We start from the raw sequence: 17,756 nt of genomic DNA, 5'->3' as shown, positions 1-17,756 counted from the left end.
GTTTCTATGCTTCTACTCGCTGTCTCCATCCCTATTGCCCTGCCCCAGCCTCTGAAGGCCACCGGAGGGCCCTGGGGTGGAGGGATGAGAAGGGTTCCTGCGTGTCGGGTGCCCTCTGCGTGTTGTCTGTCACCTCTGCTCAGCACAGTGGCCTCGGGCCCAGCTGGGAAATGTGGAGGACCCAGGAGGCCTTTGTGCTGCTAGGGACCAACAGAAGGAAGTGTCTACGCAGGCCCTGAGGAGAGGGCTCAGGGCCAGTGAAGAGTGTGGCTGGTGTGGAGAAATCAGCAGGGCTGACAGCAAAGGGCTCTGACTCGGAGGCAGCTGCAGAGCAGCCTGACCTAGGACCGAAAACAGGTGTGTGTAGGTCAGACTGGCAGTTTTGGACGGTCTGGTCTGTTGGGTAGATCCTAGAATTATAGGTAGGGGGTGTGCGGTGGCACAGGAGCTGCATCCCGCATGAAGGGAAGTGGAAGAAACCAGATGGTGGGGACTGGTTGGATGGAGGAGAGAAGCTGCCAAGTTCCCGGCTTGGTCATTTGGTGGTTGGCCAGGGTGCGTGGCAGTGGCAGCAGGCAGCGGGGACCACACATCTGCGGCCCCGGGGAGCCCCCTGTCCGTACCTAGGGGCAGCAGCAGTGATAGGCAGAGCGCCTGCCTCGTAGACACTCTTGTTACGTCATCTTTTAGAACTTTGGCTAGACAAATACTTACACCGCAGACCAAGGGAGCAGACGAGAAGGCAGCTGCTACATCCAAAACCACAAAAGGACTAAGATCTACACACACAAAGAATTCTTGTAAACCAGCATAAAGACAATGCCTCTGGTAGAAAAGCGAAGGCTATGAACAGGGGAAGGGGAGGCTGAAATTGTAACAGGGATGGCGAGAGATGCTCAGACAGCCCGGAAATCTAAGAAATGCAGCCCAGCAGCAAGGTGGCACCTTCCGCTCCGTAGACTGGCAAAACTCAGGCTGGAGGGACCATTGGGCAGGAGATACGGGGCCCTCGTGCACTGATGGAAGGAGTGGAGACCAGGGCACAATCAAGACATCTCACGCACAGAAAGCAATGCTCTCTGTGGGGAGGGGTAGCTAAAAAAAAGGGGGAGACAGCTGAGTGCCGCAAACCAAATGGTCGCCGGTTCAATTCCCAGTCAGGGCACATGCCTGGGTTGCAGGCCGGGTCCCCAGAGGGGAGTATGGGAGAGGCAACCACACATTACTGTTTCTCTGCCTCCCTTCCCTTCTCTAAAATAAATAAAATTTAAAACAAACAAAAGGTGGACAGAAAGTGTACTGTGTGTCAGGACAGAACTCTGGGGAAGAAGCTGAGTTAACACAAAGGGATGCCTTGCCCCAGGCTGCATACACCTGTCCCACCCATGTGGCACGTGAGCCTTTGGGGCTCCTTCCCCAGTAGCCTGGGTGTTCCTGAGGGTGGGGTCATGTCCAGAATCACTAAGCAGGCACCCCAGCACCCCACGTCAGCCCAGCCAGACATCACCGGCCACCAAGGAGACCACTCAGAGGCTCAGCCGCTGGCACACTCTGGGGAAACAATCCAGCTGGTCCTCAGAGGCAAGAGTTGGGGGGAAAGACCTGGCCTTCGCCGCGCGCACAAGGGGAAGAAACAAGGGCTAAACCCACACGCCAGACCATGCTGCCAGGACTAAAGAAAACAGTCTGGAGGGGCCGGGCCCTTCTCCAGAGCTGCCTGTGAGCAGAGAGGTAAGCCTGGGAGTGACCCGCCAGCACTGAGGACTGCACCATGCCCCCTCCCCTGGCCTGCTGCACACAAGAGGCTTTTCTGAACATCCTCAGGGTGGGGCACCTCCTCCTCACCAATACCTGCCGGAAAGGCAAGGGAACCATCCCAGGCCTCCAAAGCCTCTCCCACAGAATGGTTTCACTCGGGCACAGTGAGGCTCTGGGACAGCTGGGCTGGGCCTCCTGAGGGGCCTGAAGGGCCCAGGTGAATATGGCATGTCAGCCCAACTGGGGTCACGGACTCATCGCTGTCCCTGCCATACAAATGAACTTGGCATTATAATCATAAGCCAACATTTGAGCTGCTCTAATAATAACCCCACAGAGCAAAAGCACCAGACATCCCACACAGCCCACCTCCAACCCGGCAAACGCCACGGAGACCAGCTAGGCAATGGCATCCCTAAATGGGTGGGCGGGCAGCATGGATCTGCATGGAGAAGGCCAGCCCTTGATCTGAGACTTAAAGAAAGAACAGACACAACACTCAGGCTAGCACGGGCATGCGAACGCTCTGGACACAGCGCTGTCCTTGTCCCATCAACACGCCCTGCCGACCTGAGAAGTTTGCTGCTCCTGCCGAAGGGGACTCTGGAGACAGACACCTGCCCGGGGTGGGTTTCAAAGCAGTACAGCCAGTTCGTTTTGGAGCGTCTTCCAGAAGTTTATTTGCCGCATTTTAAAAACACTGAGACTGTTTGTGTGGTTCTTCCCCAAACCTTATATCCTGCCAAGGCCAGTTTAACACCTGATCCAAGGCCTGGAGAGACCACTGGATTCCCAACAGTAAGAGAGTGGTATCCCTTGTCCAGTTTCTCTAAACAGAGCCACCTGCTCCTCCAGACTGGTAAGGCTGGTCTGGTGAGGCTGTCAAGTCTCACTCAATACCCCCAGGAAGTAACCCTGAAGGACATACTGGGTGGGGGTACCTGCCTGATGGGTCTCAGGCTAGCCCTCCCCGGATCCCCGGCGAGCATGCTCATCACTGGCCCCAAGAGAAGTCAGGCCGCCAAAGTATTCCTGCAGCTCACGCAGGGCCCGGAAGCGATGGGAGATGGCATTCTTCTCAGCTTTGGGCATCTCTGCATACCTAAAAGGCGACAGCAGCAGCTCAGAGTAGGGAGGCCATGCTGGGGAGGGTGTATATCCCCCACTGGGGGTTATTCCAGAGCCCAGAGCTCAAGGAGTACCCAGGAAAGGGTAGTGGGGCCACCACCTCCTAGTAGCCAGTTAAGTTCTTAAAAATCACAGTTTTAAATTCCTCCATAGGTAGAAACCCCTGTTAATGAATGTGGAAGGATATTAAACTTGCTCCAGTGTGTCCAGAAATCATTAAGGGAAGCTGGGGACAGGGGACCAGCTGCGTGTTTGATGGGCTTTGTCATCTGTTGACAGGAAGCAGTGGGGCCTGGCAGAGCGAACACAGCACTGTCCTCTAGTGCACTGCGGGGGTGGGGGCAGCGTGGGACAGCCGGCCGGTGGCCTGTGCTCCACGCCACAACTCCGGCGAGGTAAGAATCCCACACCCCAACGGTGGGCTTCAGATCCGTGCTGTCCAGTATGTGGCCACTAGCCACATGTGGCCATTTAAATTTAAACCAATTACAACTGAATAAATAGAATTGCAATTCCTCAGTCACCCTAACCATATTTTATTTTATATTGTTTTGTAGAGCCTTTAAAAAAAACTTTTTTAAGACGAGAGACAATGAATTCTCGTTCCACTTATTTATGCATTCACTGGTTGATTCTTGTATGTGCCCTGACCGGGGATCGAACCCACAACCCTGGCATTGGATAATGCTCTAACCAACTGAGCTACCTGGCCAGGGCCACCCCAAGCACATTTTATTTTATTAAAAAAATGTTTTTTCCAACCACATTTTAAATTCCCCACAGCCACTTGTGGCTAATTGCTACTGGACTGGACAGCACAGATGTAGAACATATTTGCCACCAAAGAGCATTCTTGGACAGTGATCTTCTTTGTTGTCCTCAGCCCTATCCGGCTTTTGTGAGGTCTCAGGCCATACTCCCTACAGGGCGCTCCAGCCTGGAAACCTGGCTCCAGTAAAGGCCCACATGTCCCATGGAAATAAGCAGGGAAATGGATATGAAATACTGAGATCACTCAGCACTGTGGGGGTTTGACATGATGCCCACCAAAGGCTGCAAAAGTGTTAACATTTTTCTAAACTAAATGAGGGGGTCAGAAGACCATCCCACAGAACTGTCAGATATACACACAAGCTACAATCAGAGAGGAAAAGCCACTGAAGCCACACAGCAGCTCTGCTGTGTGCTGGAGCTCGAGCCCAGGTCTCTCCCAGCTACGCCTGGCTGCCTTCCCTGCCTTGGACCGGGCCACCCAGATTCCTTGCGTCCACCCCAGCAGAGATGCCTTCAGCCGGAACGGCACCCTCAGAGCCTGCTCCATCCTACATCCGCATGCCTGCACACTTGGGCAGGGTGCCGACCCAGTGCAGACCAGGGCTAGCATGACCCCAACAAGAACCTGGGCTCCTTACGTTTGCTCGTATCCATCAGGCTGAAAACAGGGGTCCCAGCCAAAGTCCCGGCAGCCTCGGGGTGCCACAATCCGGCCCTGCCAGAGGAAAGGGGGACAGGCATGTCACTGGGCACAGAGAAGACGCACTAGGAAGAAAGCAGTACCCAGTCTGAGTTTAGTTTATGGATTTAGTTAAATCCTATTTACTAAAAATGCATGGTTTCAAGGGGTCCATGATACCTACAAATGTTTGCTAAACACATAAGATGCTCAGGGGGCCAGTTCCCCCCTTACACCCAGGGAGGAACCATGCACTCGATATCCCTGAAGCCACCCTCCCGCTCAACAGCTTTGACAAACTGTGACCTATTGAAGAGAGTCAACTGCGAAAACCGGACAGAAAGCATTTTCTCCTACACGTGAAGTTAAGGGCCCTGAACTGTGCAGACAAGCCCCATGCCTGCTCCTGTTACTGCATTTCTCAAAATGCAAGGGAGGCTCTAACAATTAGGTGAAAATGTCACAGAAATTATTTAGTACAATGTTCAACATATAAATGAGCCCAATAAATACTGGCTGCAATAGAAAAGAATTCCACCAGAAAAATGTTACAAAGAGAACCAATGATAGTCCAGGGTCATGAAGTGTCATGTTGCCCTGAAAGCAATAAAAGAAAAAGCTTATTTAAACAATATAAGAGAGGTAGTAGAGGACAGGGATTAGTCATGTAAGTGCCCAGTCTTTCGGCCCAAAGGCAAATTCTGCTTCTGCCGGCAGGGTGCTATGTGCCCCAGGTGGTCACCGAACTTCTCTGAACCACACCCAAGTAACACAAGTTTTCTGAACATCCGCAGTGAGGCAGGTAGTTTTGTCAGCACTGGGGTTACAGGACGCCTGGCCTTACTCTCACAAAATGACCTTAAGCAAAACAGGCATCAAACCAGTAAACAAATGACCAAAGGCAGGATGCCTTATAGGGAACAAACAGGGAGCCAGACTCAAGACCAGGATGGAATGACCGGGAAAGGCCGCAGGGTGCCGAGGCCCTGAAACGGGGAAGGGCCTGGCACAGGCCCTTTTGAGTGTAAAAGAACAATGTATTTGGGTTCCGGGGGCTCAGGTGAGAACAGAAAATGGAGAAACAAGGCCACCTAAGGTAAAGGGGGGCTGGGGAGCAACAAGGTGCACGAAGCAGCCAAAGCTAGGGAGACGAGAGGGAACGGTGGGGACTGCAGTGCCTGGACCCCATCAGCCAGGCTCATGGTTGTTCAAACTTCTGACTTTTGAAAGAACGTTTCTGTGTTTGTAGCATTATTCAACACAGTCAAACTGTGGAAGCAATAAATGTCCATCGATTGATAATGGATAAAGAAAATGTGGCATACACGTACAATGGAATGTGGTACATTGGAACTCAGCCTTAAAAACGAATGAAGCCCTGGCCAGGAGGCTCAGTTGGTCAGAATGTTGGCCCCAATACGACAAGGTCTGATCCCTAGCCAGGGCACGTACAAGACTCAACCAATGAAGGCATAAATAAGTGGAACAACAAAATTGATGTTTCTCTCTGTTCAGCTCTCCCTCCCCTTTAAAATCAATTTTTAGGAATTTCCAGCCAAGATGGAGGTGTAAGTAGATACACTTTGTCCTCTCTCACAACCAAAAGAAGGGCAACAACAAATTTAAAGACAAAAAACAACCAGAAGTGCCATAAAATCAAACTGTATGAAAGTCCAACAACAAAGGAGTTAAAGAAGAAACATTCATTCAGACCAGTAGGAGGGGCAGAGATGGGCAGCGAGGGCAGACAGGGTGAGTGGCAAAGTGGCGGCTGGTGGACCAGGTGATCCCACATCTGCATGCAGATAAACCAGGAAGAACTAGGGACTGAGACAGACCATGCAACCCAGGGTTCCAGCACAGGGAAATAAAGCCTCAAAACCTCTGACTGTAAAAACTTGGGTAAATAGCAGGAGAAACTCCCACCCTCACAGGAGAGTTCCTTGGAAAGACCCAGAGAGTCCTAGAATGTACCGAAACCCACCCACCTCGGAATCAGCACCAAAGAAACCCAATTTGCTTGTGGGAAATGGGAGAAGTGACTGAAAGCTGGCAGAGTCGAGCAAGTGGCATTGTTCCCTCTTGGACCCCTCCCCCCCCACACAGCGTTATAATACAGTGTTATGGGTTGCCCTGCCCTTGCAAATACCTAGGCTCTGCCCCTTACAATGTAACAGGTGCATGGAGACAAAAAAAGATGGCCAAATGAAAGAACAGATCAAAGATCCAAAAATAAAACTAGGTGATGAAGAGATAGCCAACCTATGACATGCACAGTTCAAAACACTGGTAATCAAGATGCTTGGAGAAATGGTTGAGTATGGTTGCAAAACAGAAGAAAAAGTGAAGGCTATGCAAAGTGAAATAGAGAAAAATGTACAGGGAACCAACAGTGAAGGGATGAAATCAGAACTCAAATCAATGATTTGGACCAGCAGGAAGAAATTCAACAGGAACAGAGTGAAGAATCAAGAATTCAAAAATATGAGGAAAGGCTAAGGAACCTCCAGGACAACTTTAAACATTCCAACATCTGAATCATAAGGGTGCCAGAAGGAGAAGAGGAAGAGCAAGAAATTGAAAACTAATTTGAACAAATAATGAAGGAGAACTTCCCCAATCTGGCCAAGGAAATAGACTTCAAGGAAGTCCAGGAAACTCAGAAAGTCCCAAACAAGTTGGACTCCAAGAGGAACACACCAAGGCACATCATAATTACATTACTCAAGATTAAAGACAAGGAGAGACTCTTAAAAGTAGTAAAAGGAGACAGTTACCTACAAAGGAGTTCCCATAAGACTATCAGCTGATTTCTCAAAAGAAACCTTGCAGGCAAGAAGGGGCTGGAAAAAAGTATTCCAAGTCATGAAAGGCAAGGGCCTACATGCAAAATTGCTCTACCCAGCAAAGCTATCATTTAGAATGGAAGGGCAGATAAAGTGTTTCCCAGATAAGGTCAAGTTAAAGGAGTTCATCATCACCAAGCCCTTAATATATAAAATGTTAAAAAGACTTATCTAAGAAAAAGATGATAAAAAATATGAACAGTAAAATGACAACAAACTCACAGCTATCAACAACTGAACCTATAAAACAAAACCAAACTAAAACAACTAGAACAGGAATAGAATCACAGAAATGGAGATCACATGGAGAATTATCATTGGGGAGGGGGGAGAATGGGCGAAAAGGTACAGGGAATAAGAAGAATAAATGGTAGGTACAAAATAGACAGGGGGAGGTTAAGAATGGTATGGGAAATGGAGAAACCAAAGGACTTGTATGTATGACCCATGGACATGAATTAAGGGGGAGGGAAATGCTGGTGGGTGTTGGGAACCGCCCTGACTGGTATCAGAAGCTGAAACCCCCGCCTAGCTAAGGCTAAGGGAACGCCCTTGGAACCGTAAGCCAGCAAGGAGACAAAAGCTTATCTCCCTGGCAGGAATGCTGCTTCTGCTGCTTTATTCATAACTGAACCCCAAAAAGCTTGGTCGGTTAGCCAAAGACGGGTAAGATTCCCCACGGAGGGAACGACCTAAGCCAGGCACGATCACTTTGGGAGGCCCCCCAAAAGAAGGACTTGGGGGGCTGCAGCAAAAGGGGGTGATGGACCCTCGCTCCTTGGCTTTGACATAGCCTGAGTTCTCATCGTCTGGGAGAAAATCTCCTTATCTCTTGGTTACCTAGTTCCCTTGCTCCACCTAAGCCTAAAACAATGACAGGGTGGTGCAGCTCGGTACTGAGAAGTGCGGATTTCCCGGGGTGATCAGGCCTAAGAAAGAATATGTAAATTACTGTGAAACCTTCTTTGTTTAGAATGCTCTCAGTTGAATGAGAAGGGTCTTAGGAGGAAGTTAGCTTGTTCCTCAGTCTTACAGCTCTTTGACCCCCAACTCAATAGACCGGCAGAGTTCTTTGTTTTCTGTAGTTCCTTACTTCCCCTAATGAGTACTGTACTTTACCTGAATTATTATGCAAAATGAGCCTAATAAAAGCAGGTATGGACGGTAAATCAGCACGCTCCCCACTAGGGGGGGTGGCCATTCCGTCCCTACTTCCCCACAGAAACTAGTCTGTCTCTGTGCATGTGTGTTTTTTCTCGAGTATTGTCGAGCCATCCACAGCGTTCCGTGGTCACTGCTGGCCGGTGACCCACGCGCAACAGGTGGGAAGGGGGCAGTGCAGGACACAGGGGAATAAATGGGGAGAAAAAAAATGGGACAACTTTAATAGCATAATCAATAAAATATATTTAAAAAATCATTTTTAAAAAATTCTAGAGATCTGTTATACAATAGTGTGCATATAGTTAATTAACACTACTGTACTGTACTTAAAAATAGGAATAGATGATTTTACGTGTTTTTAACACACACGTTAAAAACTACGTAGTATAGACAGGATGCCTCTGTGGTCAGCCCCTCATGGAGTCTCTGGGACAGGGCTCAGTGGGACTCTGGATTTTATCCTGAGCAGAAGGGACAAAGCGGGAGTGAAACGCCAGAAGGTGCACTCCTGTCACCCTGCCACAAGGACTGAATACATGGACTGGGGGGCGAGGAGGGGCAGCTCAGAGAGCAGTGTGGACCTGTGAGAAGGTGAACCTCACAGGTGTTGGGAAAGGAATGAGTTGGGAAGAAGGTTCTACATAAACATGAAATGTTGGAAAAGCTATAGATTTTCAAGGGAAGCTGTAGCCTCAGTAGTTGGATAAGGAGATTGGAACCTGCAGAAATCTAGGCTGTAGAAGTAGCTCTGGGAGTTGTCCTCTTCACGTTCCACCTCTGCTTCTCAGGAGGGCACATAGTGCAGAGCTCTGGGTGCACGTGAGCCACGTGCGTCTCCCTCAAATGGGATCCTCAGGGAGCTCACAGATTTCGGGGTTGACAGCACTTCTATTTGTGGTGCCCAGGGCCAGTTCTGGGCAAAATCCTAGGAACTCCAGCCTGGACACCATCCCCTCTACCTTCCTGCAGAAGACCCTGGGCCTGTCAGCTGGAGTCGCAGCGCCCCCTAGCGGCATGTGGTGGACCAGCATGGGTACTCACCGAGGTCTGGCCCCTGAACAGGCGCACAGGCTCACTTGCATCCCCAGCGTTGAAGGCGAACGTGCAGAGCGCATAGGCTGACTTGTCCTCGAATCCAGCCAGGAGTTGGTGGAGACCTGTGGACAGGTACAGTGAGGGCTCAGTGCAATCTGTGCTGCCCAGTCCCCACCCCAAGGCCCTGAATTAGGGGACACTCGCCAAACTGGGGGGCTTATGTTATCAGATAAGCTTTGTGCTGATGAACCTGGAAGTCGGGTCATGAGGACATAGGGCTCATTATTCTATTCTACTATTGTATATGTTTAAATGCTCATTAATATAAAGTGTTTCTAGAAGCACCTAAAAAGGGAACTTTTTGGCCTGCACCTGTAGGTGACAGGGCATGCACTGCTGGGGCCCAGGAGGGGAAGACCCCAACCCCCATACCAGGCCCTGGCTGAGGCAAGGACAGGCAAGCAGTCAGTAGGGCCAGTCCTCTCAGCCAAAATCAATGGTAGTCCCTTTGTCCCTCAAATTCACAGCTCCCACCACCCCTTTCCCATCCTCTCCTCCCACATCTCAGTGCTCCCTGGAGCTAGGTGTGCATGGAAAGTGTGAGCTTCAGGTTATAGATGGGGAAACTGAGCTGAACGGAGGCCCCATGGTGGGGCTGGAACCTGAGATTCCTAGTTACTACTTGGGGCCCTTCCCTGAACCACCGCCAGATTCTTAGTTCCCAATAGATCTAAAGAAATAAATGGGACAATACCTTCAGGCTTTAATTTCTCCAGAAACCACTTTCTGCAAGACAAATAAAGGCAAATCAGACACCAGAAGGTGGATCTTCTGACCACCTTCTTCTCTGGGGCACACCCTCACTCTGGGACAGCCAAGGGGCTGACACGATAAAGAATGTCTCACCTCAATACCTCAAAATAAGGACAAACCCTCCAACAGGAAAAAGGAAATGTGGGCAAAGAGGCAATGCATAGAAGAATCAACAATTCAGTGAAAGCCTCGAGCTGACTGGTAATTAGGGAAATGTAAATCAAAACCTCATGTGACAGCATTTCATGCTCCCCGCATTGCAGATATAGAGCAATGCATCCTGTAAGCGTATATGGGTGCTGCTGCCTTGGCAAACGTACTGGCAACCCACATGTTAAAGGTACACATATCCCAGACCCAGGAACAGTACTGCTAAGCATTTGCTCTCCAACCCCTGAGACAGGTATTCAAATTGGGGTATTTGTATCCTAGAGATACACAAAGACCTTCTGAGGGGGTTCAGGGCACTGAATATTTTAAGAAAATCAATTTTCAGATCTTGACTTCCTTATTCTCTCTTTCCTGAAATCGATCTGCCCATGAATGTACCTCTTCAACAGGTGGGTTTCCCTTGCACATCTCCACTTACACAATAACATTCTCACACTTTACAAAAGAAACACATGCCTTTCTTCCATCCCTAATCCTTCTTCAGGACAATCTGAAATATTGGTGTTGATGCCAAGACAGTGAAGGAACCACAGTATCAGGTAACCAATCATTTCCAAGTTCAGGTGGTTTTGTGGGCAGGACTCAGCAAGGGGGTGGGGGAGCACTCACATGTAGGGGCCAGGGAGGCCCCCAAGGGCATTGAAGCACAGGCAGGTGTCTTCTACTAGGACAGGCCCCTGCACCTGCAGCACAAGGAAATGCGACCCTGAGACCTACCACCAGCAGCAGGCCCTGCCGTAGCCCTGAATTCCCAGGCCATCTAAGCTGGGGCAGGCCCACGTCTAGTTGGGATCTGCCACTGTCCAGCAGCAGCAGCCACGGCAGCAGAAGACAGAAGTCCACATACTACTGGGATTAGCCTTTGGCTTATCTCTTATATTCCTTTTAAAGTTAAGAACACCAAAGCCTTGCCAGGTTGTGAAGACTGCTCCAGGCACAGCAACAGAAAAGATGAGATTCATACTCAGGCAGTCTGACCCATCAGAAAGTGCTCTTTCTCAGTTCCACAGAGATAAGTGAGTGCAGGGGTGCGTGTGTGCAGGGAGAATTAGGGAATGAAATGTATGTATCTGAGAATTAGGGAGAGAGAATTATGTACATGCGGCCTGGGGAGATAGTATGCAGTCATGCTTAAGAAAGGCAGTATTCTAGGGCCAACATGAACTGACCCCAGAACAGCTAGGCCTGGGCAGGTCCTTAAAGTCACAACAAACTGTGCCCACCTTGTTGTCCTCCACTTATCCCCAGTAGGCACAGGTTCCAGGAGCCCCCAGGACAAGAGAAGTGAGTAGAAAACACATTCAGAGCAAGCACCTGGCGAGCTGCCTCCCGACATTTCTGTATGGAAATCTCATCAGGCTCTCCCTGGTACTCCGGCACTTAAGGGGAAAAAGACACACACAGAGTCAGGTCACCAGCAGAGAGAGAAATCAAACCATCTTTTAAAAATAAAACAAAACACACCCTGGCTGCTGTGGCTTAGTGGATTCAGAGCTGGACTGCCAAATCAAGGGTCGCTGGTTCAATTCCCAGTCAGGGTACATGCCTGGGTTGCAGGCAAGGTCCCCAGTGAGAGGCACATGAGAGGCAACCACACATTGATGTTTCTCTCCGTCTCTATCTCCCTCCTTTCCCCTCTCTCTAAAAATAAAGAAATAAAATCTAAAAAAAAATAAAATAAAAATAAAGACATACGGTCAATTTTCTGTGCCACCAAAGTACATGGAAACTTGTCTCCTAGAATCTGAATGACCTGTTCCAAAACAAAAGAATATTTAACACCATTTGTTAACAATTTCCCATCATTACACAAGCTGCCATCCACCATTCTCTTAAGGCAATTCTCCTGCCAGGCCCCTAGAGCTTACCAAGTCAGGCCCCTGAGCCTCACCCCAGCCTTCAGGGTCCACCCCAGCAAGTCATCTCCTTCATCTCTGCAAGCTCCTACTGGGTCTCTGTTCATGCTCCCCACCCACCCAGAACACCCTCTTTCCTTCTCAGTGCCCCTATATTCCTAGGCCAGGGATTCTCTATTGGGCATTACCCAGAATTGAGGAGACCTGTGAACTTGGATGCGGGAAAAAATACCTATTTTTTAAAAAGATTTTATTACTTTATTTTTAGACAGAGAGGAAGGGAAGGAGAAAGAGAGAGGGAGAGAAACATTAATGTGTGGTTGCCCCTCACGGGGTCATGTGCCCTGACTGGGAATCAAACTGGTGGCCCTTTGGTTTGCAGGCCTGCACTCAATCCACTGAGGCACACTAGCCAGGGCAAAAAAATACATATTTTTAAAAACTAATTAATTAATTTTTCATTGTATTTATTGGGGTGGCATTGGTTTAAAAATACCTCTTTATTTTCAGTAATCCCTTGCTGAAATTTAGCACCTCCCTCAATTGTGAATATAGAAAATCAAAGTAGCATTAGTATTTCCGGTGACCTTTAAACCTATCAAAATCACAGATGTCCCCATATCCCCTGACAGTTATAGCAGATATCTCAAAATATCATGTACAATTATCATTATTTTTAAATTATAGTAATTACACACCCTTCTAGATTGAATCCTTTAAATGTCCATAAAGTAGATGTAACAGATCACAAATATTTGTAATATTTGGAGAATTGTACTTCAATAGGTTTCCTTTGTAATTCTATGTATTTTACTTTGCATAGTTAAAAATATTTTCCTAAGAAAGGGTCCAGAAGTTCATCAGTCTGCCAGTGGGGTGCCATGGCATAATGAGGAGTTAAGACTCCCTGTTTTACTAGCCCTGGCCAGGCAGCCCAGTTGGTTAGAGCATCGTCCCAATACGCCAAGGTTGTGGGTTCGATCTCTAGTCAGGACGCATACAAGAAGCAACCAATGAATGCATAAATAAATGGAACAACAAATTAATGTTTCTCTTCCCCTCTGTCTCCAAAATCAATAAATTTTAAAAATTAAAAATAAAACAAAAAGGGAGCACCTTGATTTAAGTATTAAAAAAAAAAAAAAAAGACTCCCTGTCTCAGGCCAGCTTCAACTCCATCTTCTCCAGCGACCAATGGCCCTCCAATGAGCTCCTTCTGGCCACTCAAGCCCCTTCTTTTCAAATGTGGGAGAGCCGTGTTCTCAGCTAGAGGCTGAGCCAGGCTTGGGGTCTGGCACGCGCCAGCTTGCACGGGGCTCTGTTCAGGGTGGTGCTGCCTGTCTACTTGACTGGTCTGGCCTCAGGATCTCAAATTTTTTATCAGCACAGGGCTCTGGCTCCTGAGAAGGCTACCCTGTCCTGAAACAGAAGTGCCATCAGTCCCTATGCTGTGACAAATGAAGGGTCCTCTAATGACTGCACCCCACTGCTCCGCTTCAGACGTTTCTAGTGGGCATCATCCTGATTCCCCACACAGGACCCTACCTGCGTGGCCACAGCTGACTGAGCAGGGACAAACCCTTGACCTAAGGAAGGCCAATCAGAGCTGGTGTATGGCAGAAGCCTCACTGCCCTTCCATTAGGACAAAAGGAAGCAAAAAGACCCAAATAGGAAAAAGGATGATCATCCAGCAAAAACTACAATGACAGGACAGCGCCTCAAGAGACACCTGTTAAGGGACACCATAACATTGTACTTCCACAAGAGTCCGGCGGTTTATATGAGCTCCCTGATGTCTATTATTTGCAGCCGAATACGTTTCATCAGTCCTTAGAATCCTCACAGCTAGCCACAAAGTAGCCGGGAGCTTTGGATCCAATGCTTCCTTCACTCGTTTCATCACCCTCATTTCACGGATACTGAAAGAGGCTGAGAGAGGCTGAGAACCACATTTCTAGACCATGGTGGGACGTAGACGGTCAGTTTGGATGTCTGTTCCATGTTCTGTCCGGCCCCTACCACCCCCGAGCCAGAGGCGAGGTCTGCATCAGCTCCAAATTGGTGTCGGGATCCGGTTTGAGGTCTAGCTCAGTAAGTGACCTTTGGAACAGGTGCTAAGGACCCCACCATTCCTTCGGCTCCCACAACCTTTTTTCGCCCGACTCCGCGAGGTCCAACCCCTTCCACACCTGGGTCAGACCTATCCCTGCAGGTCTGCCTCTCCACTCCCCCTCCGCGTCTCCTCCTGCGTGCTTCCTCCTCCTGGAAACTCCTTCTCCGCCCTATCCCCAGCCAATCTGACCACACGCTACCCACCCAGCCGCCTCCTCGCCGGCCTCCCACACCCTGCTGGCACCTCTTCCAGTTTCTTGGCGTTCCCCGTGACAAACACTATCTTCTTCCCGGCCAAGGAGGCCGCCATCGTGAGCCTTGGTTATCTCGCTGTCCCACCGGAAGCCCCCGCAACCTCTGGTTGCGGGCACTTCCGCCTAGCGGCGGAAGCGGGTGGCTGAGCGTTTGGCCAAGTGGTCCGGGTGAAGACAGTTTTGGGGTCCCGTTAGGCGCTTCTGGCGGCGGCGAAAGCCTAACCGCCTTAGCGGGGAAAGGCCTCGCCGGCCGCCGGGAGTCCTTGCTTAGGCACCCGGCGAGTAGAGTGTCGTTTTTCACGGTGAGCAGCCTGGGGCGCCGGGCGCTAAAATAGAAGAAAGTGGCGCGGCCCCGCTGAGCCCGAATGCAACGGTCTTCCTGGGTGCAGGTTGAGTGCTCGGAGACCAGTCTCTCCCACCAAGGGACGCTGTTTTCACGGACAAGAGAGACTTCCAGCCACCGGTCCCACCAACTCGTTCACCCCTCTCTGGTACTGGGGTACCGAGGGAAGCAGGAAAACCCCTCATCTCTAACCCGAGGCCATTGATGAGCGGCACCTCCAAGGCTGTGTCTGAGAACGGTCTCTTTTTGGGCCAGGGCTGTCAATCCGGGATCTTTATCCTGACCTCACCTTCAGCCCCGGTCTTTTAGCTCCTCCTTGCCCGCCAGCTCTGAACTACTTGACTGTGAACTTAAACTTAGTCTAGCAGAAGAGTCCAACCGTTTGGTGTCTCTGGGCCACACATTAAATACATTGTGAGATGTAATCACACACACAAAAATCTCATGTTTTATGTAAGTTCGCGATTTTGTGTTGGGCCGCACTCACAGCCATCCTGGACTGCATGCAGCCCCCTGGGGCCACAAGTTGGACACCCCTGGTCTAAAGCAAGGCTGGTCTTTTCACCCATCCCCCAGGCTTGGGATGTGAGTATTTTGATTCCCTTGTCCCTCCAGCCTCCCAAATTCATCATCCCTTCTCCACACCCACTCTCAGTCAGATCTTTGCATCCTGAATATAGCAAAGAACAATGTGCCCCAGCAGACCCACCTGGGCAACAGGCCTTGAACCACTGCTGACCCCCCATTGGGCAAGTCACTTGTCTCCCTTCTCCAGGGACTTGTTATGATTAGGGCAGATCAGGGCCAGCTCTACTCCTGGTGAAGCAACTTCTGACAGCGGAGTATCAGTACTCTGGAGGTCTTTCAGTACGTGGAAGAATTTGCCTAATGTTAATGACCTCTGATAATCTACTTTTTTTTTATGACCCCAGAGTTCATCCTTAGGGAATATTTAAAATTCCATGCTTTCTAGAAACTTTGCTCAATGACCGTAGTGTTAGTATTGCACAGGCTAAAAGGCATTACTGTGTTCTGGGGCAGGTCCTAAAGTTTCTACGTCAATACCCTTTCCACAGTGTGATTTGTGAAGCTCCGTGGAGTTGATTTTGGAAGTAGTGGGTTAGAATCAAGCAGTGGGTAGCCCTCTCTCTGTGTCATCTATTTTCCTTCTTCATGAAATCGTAGAGAATCCTCAGGGAGGTGGAGCGGCAGAGGAGGTTTCCCTGACCAAAGCTGACCTTCTGGCTGTTGAAAGCTTCAGCTACACCCTTATGCTAGGAGGAGTTGTCAGGGACTGGATACAGGCATCTGGTGTACCACAGACAAGTAGTACCATGTGCTATGGTCAGTGCAACGACCCTGGGAGTGCTGGGTGCTGAGAGACCCACCTAGGTTGGGGTGGCTGATCAGTCACAGCTAGCTGTGGGAGCTCACAAAGGGTTAATAAGCTGGGAGAGTATTGTGAATGGATATTCCGTTTCAATAGATAGACCTTGCTGTAAATTTGAAGGCTTTGGAGCCCAAGAGCTTGAGGAGAGAACAGAAGTTTGTGTATGTGTGATCTCTAGTCAGGACTCTTGGTTGCAAGTGTCAGAAAATCCTCTTAGGCAACAAAACCAAAAAAGAAATGCACTGATTAGTTCACTTAATTGTTGAGTCAACCTATAGACAGTCCAGTTCTTAGTTGCTCTAAACAAAAAGAAAGGAGATTGCATCATTCATTAATTCATTCAATAAACTATGCTAGAATTAAAATGTGTGAATTTTTACCTCCTTTAGTAAGGAACAGGATTGGAAATGTCATTAGAATCACACTTTCCTCAGTTGGGGAAACCTAGTCAACCAAAGAAAGATGATTCTTGCCCTCGAAGGAACTTGTCAAGTCCTATCAGTTCTACCTCTGAAACAGTCCTCAAATCATTTCCCATCTTTCCACCCCCACTGCTACCGCCATAAGTCCAATGCTGTTCTGTTCCCTGGACCAGGAAGATGGCTCTTCCTGCTGTTTCTCAGCCCCTCCTGTCTGCCCATGAACCTTAAGCAACATGCTTGGGGTCCAGGACTCTGAGAACCCAAGCACTACAAATGAAAGGCAAAAAAAAATGGTATCTGTTTGAGGCGACAGGAGGAATTATCTCTATTGACAGTTTGTTTTGCCCTTCCAGGAAACATTCTGAGCTCATGCAAATTATGAAAATATGTAAAGTTTAAAAATGTGTTTTAACTTATTCATTTGGGAGAGAGAGAAACATTGATTTGTTGTTTCACTTATTTTTGCATTCATTGGTTGATTCTCATGTGTACACTGACTGAGGATCACACCTGCAACCTGGCTTATTGGGATTACTCTCTATCCAACTGAGATACTTGGCTGGGGCTACTTCACTTTTTTTTTCTTTTTTCTTTGTTGAGTTTAGCAAAAGAGAAGGGTGAGGAGAGAGAGAGAGACATTGATCAGTCACCTCCTGCACATGTCCCAACCAGGGCAGGTCCCTAGTTGATTGAACCCACAACCCAGGCACATGCCCCAACTGGGAATTGAACCCACAACCTTTTGGTGTATTGGACAATGCTCGCACCAACTGAGCTACCCAACCAGGGCTAACTTGTACTTAAAAACTTTTTATTATGGAAAATTTCATACTTATACAAAAATGACAAACTTACAAGAAAAGAGAAAATAGTACTATAATAAGCCCCCATAACCTAACTTATCAACATTAGCTATTTTAATGAAATCTATCCTGCCCACTTTGCTTGTTTAAAATTTAAAATGTAAATTATGAAATATTCCAAACTTACAGAAAATAATAAAATAGATG

The 17,756-nt window shown here is 48.8% G+C and overlaps 1 protein-coding gene across 2 annotated transcripts; it reads right to left on the bottom strand.

The window, feature by feature from the left end:
* Positions 1-2,409: 2,409 nt before the first annotated feature.
* Positions 2,410-14,730, bottom strand: ITPA (inosine triphosphatase). 2 transcript variants are annotated; one of them, XM_045833039.1, is made up of 8 exons: positions 14,582-14,730; positions 12,064-12,121; positions 11,683-11,747; positions 10,978-11,051; positions 10,139-10,170; positions 9,391-9,506; positions 4,299-4,375; positions 2,410-2,860 (listed from the first exon to the last, which is right to left on the bottom strand). In XM_045833039.1, exons 1-8 carry the CDS (start codon positions 14,645-14,647, stop codon positions 2,719-2,721), a joined length of 630 nt encoding a protein of 209 aa, XP_045688995.1. In that variant the 5' UTR covers positions 14,648-14,730; the 3' UTR covers positions 2,410-2,718. The 2 variants fall into 2 exon arrangements, with proteins under 2 accessions (XP_045688995.1, XP_045688996.1); XM_045833040.1 differs by lacking the exon at positions 12,064-12,121 and having other exon boundaries at positions 14,542-14,690.
* Positions 14,731-17,756: the final 3,026 nt, after the last annotated feature.

This window comes from Phyllostomus hastatus, unplaced genomic scaffold (assembly GCF_019186645.2).
Source record: "Phyllostomus hastatus isolate PE091 unplaced genomic scaffold, TTU_PhHast_1.1 phas_contig_17, whole genome shotgun sequence".
NCBI lineage: Eukaryota > Metazoa > Chordata > Mammalia > Chiroptera > Phyllostomidae > Phyllostomus > Phyllostomus hastatus.
The sequence above is the reverse complement of the archived record's forward strand: the minus strand, read 5'-3'. Positions and strand labels throughout refer to the sequence as shown.